The sequence below is a fragment of the Porites lutea genome, chromosome 2 (assembly GCF_958299795.1).
Source record: "Porites lutea chromosome 2, jaPorLute2.1, whole genome shotgun sequence".
NCBI classification, from domain to species: domain Eukaryota; kingdom Metazoa; phylum Cnidaria; class Anthozoa; order Scleractinia; family Poritidae; genus Porites; species Porites lutea.
The window spans coordinates 26,282,911-26,296,854 of NC_133202.1; the positions used below are offsets into that span (position 1 = coordinate 26,282,911).

The 13,944-nt window shown below is 36.6% G+C and overlaps 1 protein-coding gene across 1 annotated transcript; it reads right to left on the reverse strand.

The window, feature by feature from the left end:
* Positions 1–7,032: 7,032 nt before the first annotated feature.
* LOC140928137 (collagen triple helix repeat-containing protein 1-like) lies at positions 7,033–10,701 on the reverse strand. Its single transcript, XM_073377848.1, has 3 exons — positions 10,573–10,701; positions 9,795–10,121; positions 7,033–7,519 (listed from the first exon to the last, which is right to left on the reverse strand). Exons 1-3 carry the CDS (start codon positions 10,675–10,677, stop codon positions 7,163–7,165), a joined length of 789 nt encoding a protein of 262 aa, XP_073233949.1. The 5' UTR covers positions 10,678–10,701; the 3' UTR covers positions 7,033–7,162.
* Between the last annotated feature and the right edge of the window lie 3,243 nt (positions 10,702–13,944).

Genomic DNA, 13,944 nt, shown 5'->3' on the forward strand with positions numbered 1-13,944 from the left:
TAAAACTTTCGGATTAGAAAATATGATGGAGAGAGGAATCAGAAAATTCTCATTTCCGTCAATGCGTTAAACTGCCTCTAAAATTTTCGGGAAAATAATACTGAAGCCCTTGTAATTTCAAAAAGGTTCAAGTTCCCATACGATGAGCGAACAGATACACAAATTTTCATAGCCCTGCAGAGAATGCAGTACCTAAAAAGTTTTCAGTTTCAATGTATTTAGGAGGAAATCCTCGTTGGGTGCCCTAACGACGATAAAGAACCATTATATTTGTGGAACATATTTATTAAGTTTCCTTTGTAAGCATACGACAAATGATTTAACAAAAAAGTCGATTTTGGTTTTGTAGTTCGATAAATTAACAAGCTCGTCGAACTGTAAAAAATGAATAAAGCTTAGTTTCAAATCGCTGTATTACTCTACACGTCACTTTTGATTACGGAGCTTATATATGTCGCTGTGTTGAACACATTTTTTATTATTATTTTATCGGTCGTGTTAATAATTAGTAGTTGTAGATATCAATTATTTTATTGGCCGTGTTAATAATCAGTTGTTGTAGATATCAATTTTCTTTAAATTCACTATTTCGAATTTATCATTCACGACCACCATTATAACCGTTTGCCTGATTAACGATACTGTTGGTTTTTTTGGGCCGCTGAGTTTATTATCCTATTAAAACTATAATTTTATGACTCAAGTTCGCACAGACGGCTCTGACTCGATACGGCGGCGGTGATTCTCACCTGCCCTACCGAATAGTCCTCGATGTTTGAGATGTGTTTCATTTAGCATTACTCGTAAACCTCTACTGTCCATGGTCATACATGTATCTAGCAAACAAAAATTGAACAAAATTTGTGGAAAGGATTATCCATAAGCTAGAGTAGATATACATGTTACTAATACATGTAAGATGAGATGATTCCAAAGCAGAAAATTCCAAACGATCCTATAGATCAGATTTGAGTTTGGGATTCTTTTTTCGCCTATTCACTGTTCTTTAATAAATGGTGAAAAACTGAAACTTTTCTCCGATCCTCAGAAAATTCCAGGTTCGCTTGAGACAACCATACTGAACATGTTCTTCTTTTGCCTTACTGTTAGTAGAATCATTCTTCGGTACTGGATATATATAGTACTGTTAATTTCTCGCTTACCGTTTGAAATCGTGAATGAAAGCCTTAGTTTTGGATTTGGGAAATGACTTCATTTAGTTACCTATTCATTGTTCTTCTTATCGAATTAACTGTATGAGTTAGCTTTGTAATAGTATTTCACTCTTAATTGTTTGATATTAAGTTCTACAGGTAATCAATTGTGAGAGCTTTAGCACAACGAAATATCTCTGTATTTTCTTCGAGAAATTGTGCCCTAAAGTAAAGAGCTGTTCATTGAAAGCTGAAACGCATAACAGACCGAAATTTTGGTAAAATTTCAACAAACTTCTAGTGGGAAAGCTATGTTTTGGAATTGGTAGCCTAAAAAATTATGAGTTCGAAAATTGCTTTGTAAATTCAATCTAACAATTACTGAAATATCTAGAAAATTTCATCAGTGTATACTTATTTCGAGCTCTGAAAGTGTTTTCACGGGTAAAATTTGAAACCGTGACTCTTAGGCGGAAATTTACTGTCCTTTTATGCTTCCAAATAATTTGGAAGCATAAACTTACAGTAAATTGGTGAGTACACTGAAACCAAAACTATTATGGAAATCGTCTTGGGATTCCACGAAACTTTGAATATTCACAGACGATTTACTGAGTTATGTATAAGCTTGTATAGGAACTCCTAGCTTGTTTAATACAGCTGTAGCAATATTAACGGGAGTCTGGTTAATGTATTTGCGACCAAAACCAGAAAAACGTAACCGATTAGACATAAATATAAAAACATTTTACATTTCACCCCAAATGGTAAGTAAATAAAATGATAATTTGAATTTCGGTTTACGCTATTTTGTTGAATAAAATTAGAACGGCAATGATGATAAAGGTATCAGTTTTGTCAAAAAAAAAATGTTCTTACCGGTAAAATTGATGTCAGTCGTCTTTTTTTACCGTATTAACCGCATTATTCTATAGAAAATAATTATTTGACTCATCCGAAATTTTCAGTGAAGTTTCCTTAATTTGTTCTTGTTTTGTCCAGTTCACCTTGATTAATGTTCGATATCTTAAAATGGCTATTGTTCCCTAATGTTCATCAATGACACTTTTGTAAATGAAGCTTATCCTCTTAACAAACAGAAATGTCACTTTTCTTTGTCTTTCTTGTGTTCAGTCAAATTTACTAAACAGTACGTAAAGCTTTTGTGCGCAGATTTAAAATTTGAGTTGTTTAATATATATTATCAGCCCTACGCTATTTATTTATTTATTTATTTTCATTACTTCTGGTATCTACTCTGTTTACGAATCAATAACTATTGTTTTGTAAGTGACTTCTCCACTGCATTCATTGGTGAGCCTTGGCTTTTTTTTTAGACAAGGCAAATCCATCGTTTGATTATAACGGGTCAGTCAAACCGGCGGCCTTCTAGTGCCTCAAAAGTTTTATGTTTATCGAGGGAGTCTTTATTACAAATTCTAAACTTAAACGCGTTCATTTGTCCTTATTTCATACATTTCTGTTATTGACTGACATGTGCTTCAAAAATCGATCGTTAATTTTAAATTTTCAGGAAAGTGTTCAAGACTGTTTATATTTCTGTCAAAACCAGGCGCGGAAGAATTCTTTTAGTAGAGCCCATCTTGAAACTTCGAAACTTGTCCTTCATTTCGGCTTTATTTGATTCTTGACAAATTTCCGTCTTTGAGCTCCACAGAACCGTACCTGGTCTTCAAATTGAATTATTTCAGTTCCTAATGCTAATGAATAATAAGTATCAGTGGTAGAAATGGGTCAATTGTAGCATGTACTTGTTTCCTTCTTGGCTGTCTCCACTCAGTACAAATCTTGCCTCACGAAATCTTTACACAAACTTTGGGAGGGCATGAAGACAACAATTGACTGAGATTGTGGTTCTCAATGTTTGCGCGGTGGTCAAGGCCTACATTGTAAACCCTACTTCTCCATGATCTTATCTACCGGATTAAAAAAAAAGTTTAAACAAATTTTGTGGCAAGGAAGCTAGTGTGCTGTTGTACATGTACCTTAAATATCGAATATTCACACAAAATATTTACGAAATATTTGCAAATTTTCTGCGGGGAATTCAAGCTTTTTACAAAAACGATAAATCGTTTACTCGCGATTTATATCAGTCAAATTTAAGCGACAAAACAAGAAAGACTTATAACCAAATCAACATAATATTAACTCACTGCCAGCTAAATAAAACTAAAATCAATGTGACTGTCTGTTACTCTGTTCTGTTGTTAAAGAAAACAAAAAATTTGATAAAATTGAACGGCAACGGTGAAAAAGGCGTCCTTACCCGTAAAATTGAGATCAAAAGTCGTTAATTCACAACGTCAAGAGCATTAATTTTACTCCATCGAGAATAACTTGGTGTGCATGTATATAATTTAAGCAAAATTTTGACCTCAGTTTACTTGGATTACATGATTTTTTATCAATAAAAAAACTAATTGTTAATAGAATTAAACTATTTTCGCGTTTTAAAAATATAAGGCAAAATAGCTTACCGTTTGACGAAGTCTCCTTTGTCTAGGCATGGGGGTTCTGGGCTGGAGAAAATGCGTAAACATAAATCAAGTGTTACAGGGTAATTAAATCAAGTATTCACTTAACATTTTAACAGAGAACATAATAAAATACATGAGATATTTACAATTTCTCCTGCTTTCTAACCACTGTTCAGTAGTCTACCCACTGAAAACTGGATTGAAAAAAAAAAAATACTTGCAGGTACATTTTTTTTTATCAGACGTTGCTATAAATTGGATAATTGAATTCTGTCTGCTGTTTGGTCTCAATTAAGGTGACTCGACCCAGTTTTTTTGGGGGGGTACCACCCTACTTTGAAGCTCTCTGGTATCCCCACCTTTACTTTTATCGTAAGTCTAACACATAGAATGGATAACATATAGATCAATCTACAATATAACATAAAATTTTTGGCGATCGGAGTAAATGTCACGTGGTTATAATGCCACGCCCCTTTCAGGACTGAGTCGAAAATCTGCTGTTGCCGCCATTTTTTCGTGAAAATCTCTCGGCTACACATAGTGCGCATTAGTGCCTTGCGCTGAACAGAGTTTCACCAAAATCGCAAAGACCCAATTCGAGAAATTCAGTGGTTTCCAAATTTAGGTCATAATTTATGCGAAAATGATAAGCAAACTTTACACGATTATATCTAATAAATTATAAGATTCATCCCTTTATTTTGGGCATCGTTATAACAGATGGGTCCTTGCAAGTCAGCAAAACGCTTTAGGGCCTTGTAAATTTGCGCGATTTCGAGCAAAGCAAACATATAGAAATTGTAGTTTTCGCTATTTTTTGACGTTTGTCAGCGTTTAAGAGTCCTTCTCACGAAAAAAGCATTTTCTTAAAAATTCGTAGTTTTTTTTCCTTCAAATTTTTTCGGGGCCACAATTGATTAACTAACTACCCGGACTCTGAATTTCATGGTCATTGAAAAACTGTGACATTGTCTTCTGTAAGCCCAAACTTGAGTAAACATTGAAGATTTTTAGCGTTTTGGCTGAGTTTGTGCTTTTGGAGTTGTCTATTGTTTCTAGTCTGTCATTATACAGCATTCTTGTTCAGCACGCGTGCAATGCAACGCTTGGCTGACTTCCGAATATTCTCTGGTACACTCTGTTGAGTGTGCTAAGATTGTTTCTGTAAAATAAAAATCCCCACACGTTTGTATGACGTAATCATCACTGATTAATAGGCATACCTACATGTGAAAATTACAAAACCTTTTGCGGGTAGTAGTATAAACAAATAATAGCATGATTTTTATGTGTTATTTGGAATAAATACCACTCGTGATATTTCAAAATTGTCTCAAATTTCACTCGCCTAACGGCTCGTTAAATTACGTATAACAATTTCGAAATATCGCTCGTGGTATTTATGCCAAATATCACTACAAATCATGCTATTACCTATACTAATTTTCCTGACTTGAAATATGCTGTAATTACATGTGTGTGAAAAGATCAACATTTTGTGGGCTGGCCGTTTTGTAGTTTTTGAAATTTATTAATTCAGTCAAGGAACTATACCACAATTGTTTGAACCCCTGTACGAAAGGCTTGCATTAGAAAAAAAATAACCCTAAAATATAATGGTTCAGAGCCGGCTTAAATTAAGAAATGGTAAACGTGCAGCGTGCAACCATGGAGTTATGGATGCACGCGGGAGGTTGCTAAGCACGAAAGAAGCGTAAGAGTCTCACGAGGCTTTAGCCGAGTGCGTCTCTAGCTTCTTGAGTGCTTAGCAAACCGCCCAAGTGCATCCATAACTCCATGGTTGCACAGCTGCAACGTTTACCATTTCTTTTATAACATAATCAAAAGAGAAAAACAATATTTTCAATTTGCCTTCGGTTGAGTCATCGGTCCGAGTTCATGTATGCTTCCATCTGCCCGCCCCTTTGAGTTTTTCTTTCGCTGAATCAACCGTTCTCCGTCTTCAGGTAAATTGCAAAACATTTTTTGTTGTTATTCTGAATGGCATCTGTCTACTTACTCTTAATATTAGGGTAAAAACTTTCAGGGAAAACTATAGCTGCAACTATAAACACCAACTAAAAAGACTCTTAAAAATAAGCTAAAACTAAATAAATGAAATAATTATCAAGCTTATTTATGTGACAATTTTTGAAATAAACGTAAAGTAGAAATGAGAAAATTTGACTGTAATTCCTTTAGAATAACAGGTAACACTAATTTTAAAAAGAAATTAACTAGCTTTGTATAGAAATCTGTCGGGGGAAACTGAAATTCGCCGACACACAGCCGGCGCCGAAGCTGTTGTTTTTCCACCTTTCTCTGAACGACTGTTACATGTATGAATTAACACTGAGGAACCTTAATAATACACACACAAGTTATTTTTTGAAAAATTCGCTTGAAAACCCAAATGTTTCTGTACTCAAATGAAATTCGCTTATTCCAGCGTAATGTGCCTGTTTAAACTCAACTAAAATTTTTAATCGATGCGATGAAAACTTCACAACAAAGCTGTCTCGAATTTGAGAGTGTTTCCTAAAATATTTGCTTGAATCTAGCATCAGCTTGACCAAAAAGTCAATAACACAATGCTAATTGATAATTTACATTTCAAACAGACTTTCTCTTCTATAAAAACACACACAAAATGCACCTTAAATCTTCGCTCGCTCGATTTTCCTTCAGCCGATTGTAGCCGCGAGGAAAACAGTGATTAATTTATCCAGGGCAAATTTGTCCCTTGATCTTTTGACAAAATTTGTCAAATTTGTCCCTTGATCTTTTGACAAAATTTGTCAAATTTGTCCCTTGATCTTTTCCTTCAAAACGACAGCGTAGTATTTTCCTCAACTTCCACTTTTCATCTGTGCATTTCATCGGTGTAGTTTACCGGCCGTCAGGAGAGGAGATTTGTTGGTTGAATTTGCCTAAATTTTACCGCGCTAGCTCAGTTTCTTGGCGTGCACCCACGGGCAAATGGTAGTGGCTAACTGACCAATCAGAGCGTGCGATTTACTTTTGTTATGTTATAATAAATAATGGTTCAGAGGCAGCGTAAACAATAAGTGGATAAAAAAACTAAAATAAAAAGAAAACATGTTTCTAGAGTTCCACGTATGAGAAAGATTACAGGGGATACTAACTTTGTTTGAACTAAGTTCACCTCAACTATTGACCAAATTAAATTGTGGAATTTAGCTTGAAATAGCCCCTTTATGGTTTGGTTCAGAATGAGAGCAAGTGGACGGATTAGGCGAGTTGAAGAGAAGGGCAGTTTATAATCCGACGAAAGGTACTGCTTTGTTATGATTCAATAGGAAAATGGATGAAGCAAGTACAACATTGAACCAATTGAAAATAACATTGGATGCTTCAGGATTTTATTCTTAACTGATACAGATTTGTTAGCAACCTTTACTTTACACACCTCGTTACCCAGTCACTACATAGCTGCTAACACCCTTATGTTTTAAAAAGTCCAGATGATCACATGGCTCGTGGTTACTGCTGGGCTTTTGGCACTTCTTCAATGAAGATACGACTCAGTGAATGCCAACCAGTCTGGGCGTCGGCAAGCGTATGGCCTGAGACGCACTTTCCAACCCAGAATCCCACTCGCACCTTTCCTTTCTGAATGTTATTGCAGTGACCTTCAATGTGGCGGTGAAGATGAGGATTGTGGTTTCGGCCTGTTTCCAAGTAGAATGCACCGTCAATAGTTCCTGGAGAGCTGCACTCGGCTCCATTGAAGGTGAAATACCAGCGACTACAACATCTGTCACATAAGGCATACCTGAGGTTACCAGCATAGTAGACATGAAGGGAAGAGTCCGGGTATTTCTTTACAAAGTCACAGTTCTGAAGAACGTATAAAGAAAGTAAACAGCATCTGTGCATTATGAAAATCAATCTTTTCAGTTGGTTTGAACTAGTAGAATACAATCATCGCCAGGAATTTCGAATCGACATGCGCAGTGAGAGGTGTAGCCTGCGAACGGCAGACGTTTCTCCTCGCTCTTCGCCGCTGAGGGACGTTTCGCGAGGAGGAACGTCTGCGACTCAGCGACAGAAATTCCATACTGATGACGTAAATCAATGTTTACTAGTTAATAAATCCTGTAGTCATGGGGTTCCAAATGCAAATTTGTTCAAATTCACGTTTCTCCCGGTCGATTTTGGAAAAGTGTTGTGTTCATCTGCGAATGAGCTCCATCAAAACTCATGTGCTTCTTCTAGAGAAGACTATATTCCACAAATACTGACTGTTTTGTTAGAGATTCATCGCGTTTACATTTTACCTTTGCCGCCTTTTGTCTTTTGTCTGTCATTCGTAAACAATAGCTAAAACAATGTAACTACTCCGTCGACCAATTAGTGCTTCCGACCGGATTCCGGACAGATTTTGCGTCATCAGAATGGAATTTCTGTCGCTGAGTCGCAGACGTTCCTCCTCGCGAAACGCCCTTCAGCGGCGATGAGCGTCTGCCGTTCGCAGGCTATGAGAGGTAACACTTTTAGACACTAAAAAAATATCAACTAAAGGTAATTTTCATTACAGAGAAATGACTAAGAAGAGATCAAAAATCGAAAAAAACTACTCTGGAGGCATTCGTATTCGCCGACACCCTATCAATTCTATCATATTTTGTTTAACTAAATGAATCTGCATTTATAAGTACCTTGCAAGTTTTATCCGTTTCGGTTTTAAAGTAAACAGATTTTCAAATTGACTGTAAAGGATTTGCATGGCTGTCGGCGAATAAAACGCTAAACAGAGCCCAATTAAAGTGTTCCAGTTCTCGTCTAAGTTCGTCGTATACAGCGACCTCCGATCGGTTCTGGGAGTTGAACATGCTTACTTTCAGGTCCAGTCACATTTTGCACTTGCCATTTATTTTTTTTCGGTTTTAAACTTTGAAAACGCCGTAAATTTCAGTATGGACTCCACGGCTAAATTTCCTGATATTCATGCAAATCCTCTCGTTCGAGAGATAATATCTTGCATTTTGAACACATTTCAAAACAATCGACAGTATTTTCGTTCAGCGACCAGTTTTGACTGTAAATACTGTATCGTGTATCGTGACAATGAGCCCACACCAGGCTGGATTTGACAGCAGCTTAAATCATTAAACAAACACCTTCATGTAATTAGCACGGAAAACTTGGTTCGAGATTTCTCGCGATTTCTGGCGAGCGTCGTCTGTTTTTTCTAAAAAAGACAAAAGAACTGTCATATTGACGCGGCAAGATTTCCTTCCGGACCGCACCGCCGATCGAAGAAGATTTGTTGTTTACATGCTCGATTAATACTTTCGAAGAAGTATTTCGTTCTATTTAAAAATTGGCTTGCGGCACGAAGACTTATCGCGATTTTGTCGTAGCTCGTCCGCTTCGCGACATGATAAGCTCGTTCCGCTCGCTTTTAAAACAGCTTTTCTGCTGTGAAACTCGTATCAGAGGTTAATTTGTGGCAAGTCAAATCCAGTAATATTTGCTGGCGTTCTATCCTCAAAAGGTCGCAAGATATGAATAACAATGCAATCTCAACGCGATGAATTAGCATCGCAAAGGTTAGTTAAACATTATATTATGCTTTCCTTAAATATGTCAGTGACATGTAGTGCCTGTTTGTTTGATTTGTTGGCTGTAGGGCGGTTTATTTAAAAGTTACTAACACGTCGTTGCACATCGTTGTGCGTCACATCCATGTCTCAATGGTTTCTTTCTTACATGGTCTTTATTGTTGCTGTTCCATTTCTGCGTATTCCTTTCACGATTATCTGAGTTTATGTGGTCAGCTGGCGGGAGAAATAAGCCTTCAACTGTCATTAAAGCGTTTCCCTTCTCTTGGGCTTCCGACCAACGGCAATGAAAGTAACGTCATATTATCCCGATTTCGCCCAAATCGAAAGTTAACGTGAACAATATATCATTGATCTGTAATTCTGAGAAGTTTAGTGTAGTATCAAACTTGGCCAAGCGCAATGCAAACGGATTTTTCAAGGTTCTGTTAGCCTTTTCGTATCTTTTGAATTCGCAACATCCTGTCAGAAAATCAAAGTTTGGTACATGCGCAGTAACGGGATACTGTTCCTTTAATTCTAGTGATAAAGTGACGTTGCACACTTACATATATCAGTCCTGAATTTTTTGTGTCCACTCTTTTCCAAGTGCACTCTTTCCAGTTCATGTGTGAAGCCAGTCGTGGCGTTCCACTGTTGCCTTTGTCCCCTCGCTGTCCTTTTTGTCCGGCGGAACCCTGGATCCCGGTCTCTCCCTTTGCTCCTTTCTTTCCATCAGCACCACGGGGTCCTTTGGTCCCAGTTTTCCCTGGGCTACCCACGTCTCCTTTGGCTCCATCTCGACCAGGTGCTCCAGGGGCTCCTGGGACACATGTCATGTATGTCCACATCCCGGTTTGTCCACCATTATTATAATATGGACAAGATTGAACAGGCTGCAAAAAAACCAGAAAATTTAATGACAAAATGCTGGTAGCCTTGGACAATTTTGTCTGTCGTTTAGCGTTTCAATCCATGTGAGGAAGTGCTTACTGATTTTCGTTAATTGCAAGTGTCTATTTTGGGTTTCTTAGATGAACGCACGTAAATTGTGATTAAAGAACATGATTTATTTTTCAGTAAAGAAAATATGTTATAGTGTTTACCACGTTGGTAATGATGTTACTTTTGATTGTTTTAAACGTAAAAATGTTCTTTCTCTATAGCGTTCGATTTCACAAGTAGTCATACCATCTTAATTTTTGAATGCATTTTGAGCATTTCTTAATCAGCCTGCAGACTGATTTAGTAAAATTAACACATGATACGCTATTCCTAGTTTCTCCATGAATTAACATCAACTGTATTAAAAAAATGTGTAGTGACCATGAGTATGAATGCAGTTACCTTGGTGTCTGATTGCTTGTTGTTCTGAGCAGAGCAGAAAGCGGCCATGAGCAATAAAATCAGTACAAACAACATGGTGGTCATTTTAACTCCTGATCGCATCATCAAGGTCCTCTAGCGTTGTGCACTATACGATTGATCATAGTATGAAATATTTTGGTTAGTTCAACTAAAATTACAATAGTAAGATTAACGATATATTTAATACTTAAGATATGCCTTGGAAAAATGAGCGGCTTGAATGCTATGGAGTCTTGAGGACTGTTACAGCGTCTCTTGAACTTCACTCTTACCTTCGTTTCACAATTGCCAATGCCAAATGATAGCAATGATTATCGGGACAGCTTAATTTATCTCTCTTGCCATAGGTTCTTAACTTTTCGTGTTTTATTATCACGTTTTAACGCAATCATGCCCAATTATTACGTTTCACGTGTAAAAAGCATTTTGATTGGTTCTTTTTGCTTAACATGAGGAAATTCGTGTTTTGTATTTTTTAGTAACGGAGTTCCTGTGCAGATCATGCTTTTGTTCCATGGTCGCACATCTATACCAGCCACAACATCTTTTATAATATTTATTAATATTTTATTTCGAGTAGGATCTATCTCTTGGTATAGCTCCATTTTGCCCTTTACCCGCTGCGATCTTTTGATTCGGTGTTGTGGCTTTACGAGGATGCCTGTCAGCTTATCACCTTTTTGTATAGTGGGTAAAAAATGAAACTGAGGACAGTTGGCAAGACTGAGTCTTAGCATAGTCTGTCGTTGTTTAGATTAGGATTTTTTTACACTATATCACTGAAAAGCCAACAGAAGTACAATTTTCTTTGTTCATTTTTCTATCCAGAATAAAGCACAGAATTTACGAACATCCAAATTCGAAAATTTCTCTTTGCTGAAGTCAACACAACACTATATCCAAATAAGACATTTTGTAGTTGTTTTATACTGTATTTACTGCATTTTGCTTGATATAGAGGAGGGTAAACAGGAATCAAGCTAGTTTTATACCATCATTGGACACCTGAAAACCCTTTCTTTTTGTACCATGATAAATGATTGTTAAATTGTACTTACTGACATTTTACCTTAAATCGTTTTTTGTATTATATTGAAGAGTAATTCCTACTCTGATCCGTGTACTTGGAATATGGTTTAGAAAAAACAGACATTACAATGGGCCGAAGGAGATATGAGCACGTGTGGCGTATGTTTGAATTACCTTGTTTGCCATATGTTTTCATTCCTCAACTGGTGATCTGTCTTCATGAAAGTTATGAGAACTAGGAGAAAGAAGAAATAAAGAAACATTGAATCATAAAGCATAATTTAAATAACGCTCGAGATTAAAAAAAAAAGAAAGCTTCGAACATTGTACATACTAACACTCTGCTAAGGATTGAATCATAGAATTTCCTTGTTTGAATAACAAGTTTCTCGTTTAAACATGCTGTCTCACTAAACAGCCTACATATGAATTCTAATTTCAATTAAACAATTTCATTCGCTTGCGGAAATATTAGGTTGCTAAGTAATCAATACGCCCAATGAAAGGCCTCTAGTCTTTGCAAGATTTTGGTACTACTCATAGTACATATTAGTTTGTTACAACTCATTGTAACCAACGGATCACAACTTTAACTAGAAATAAATGATGCTGTTCTTTGATTTTTTATATATAACCCAAGGTATAACTCTACAATTGAAAGAAAACTTGCAGTCTGAGATACCGCGAGATGATATGACTTAGTGAAATTACTTCCCTAAACTGACCTCGAATTGAAAGAATGGTACATTATATACTGATCCTCATAATTTCAGTTGTGTAGGAGCTGCTAGTAAGGTCTCTCCTGGTTAGTCGCAGAAAACAATGACATGTCATTCTTTCAATTGTTTCAGTATTGTTTGGAATAAGGGGTTAGGTACCATTGGTAACTTCTCTATCGAGCCGGCTGCTACTAAACATGACCCCATATTTTCAAACGCTCTTCCCGTCCTAGTGGCCATTGTCCATTATAGTCAATTCTAATTCCAACCAGTAAATAATCTCAGTGTAACCAGTTAACTTTAGTGATCTTAAACAGTCGCTCGATGATTCACCATTTTGGCGTGTAGCAGTTCGGCTTACAAAATCTGTACCAAGAGTGTGATATTAACTGAACAATTATTTGTAAGTAAGCGGCAAATGATTTGAGAAAGTAGATTTTGGTTTTCTGGCTTGCCGAGCTGTAACAATGAGTGAAGTTTACTTTCAAATCGCTGTATTACTTTACACGTACGCGTACCTTGCTTTTGATTACACGAGCTTATGTGTCGCTGTGTCGAACAAAATTTTTTATTATTATTTTACTAGTGGTGTTAATCAGTTGTTGTAGATATCAATTTCGCTTAAATTCACCATTTCGAATTTATCATTTACGACCACCATCTTACTGTTGGTCTGATTTATTAATACGGTTGGTTTTGTTGGTCAGAGTTTATCTTTGAAAGCTAATTTATGACTTACGTTCGAAGAAACGCCCGGCGGCGGTGATTCGATCTCTACTTACCCTGACTAGTCCTCGATGTTTGCAAACTGTTTAATTTAGCCTAACTTGTAAACCTCTACTGTCCATGGTCATACATGTATCTAGCAAACTAAAACAGAACAAAATTGGTGGGAAGGATCATCCACTAGCTAGAGTAGATATACATGCTACTAATACACGTAAGATGAGATGATTCCAAAGCACTGTTCTTTAATAAGTGATGAAAAGTCTTAATTCCATGGACTTTTCTCCGATCCTCCGAAAATTCAAGCTTCGCTTGAACTCACTGCCGCCGCCCGCAACAACCATATTGCAAGAGAGCATGTTGTCTTGGCATACTGTTAGCAGAATTATTCTTGGGAAGATTTGTGCAATGCATGTATAGCTAGTACTGTTAATTTGTTGCTTACCGTTTGAAATCATGAATGAAAGCCTTTAGTTTTGGATTTGGGAAATGACTTCACTCATTTGCTCAGTTTCAGTTATCATTGAAATAGCATTTCACTCTTGTTTGATATTAAAACTTACGATTTTTTCTACAGCTGATCAATTTTGAGAGCTTTAGCACGACGATAAATCTCTGTACTTTCTTCGAGAAAATTTCAACAAAGTTAGTTTTGACGCAAAGTCGCCAATGAGTCTCCGGATTTTGAAACTCATAGTGTGGAAATTATGTTTGAAGTTGTATAGCCTCAAAAATAATGAGTTTGAAAATTGCTTAGTAAATTCAATCTAACAAGCAAGTACTGAAATATCTAGAAAATTTCATCAGTGTATACTGATTTCGAGCTGTAAAAGTGTTTTCACGGGTAAACTGATTTGAAACCGTGACTTGTAGGCAG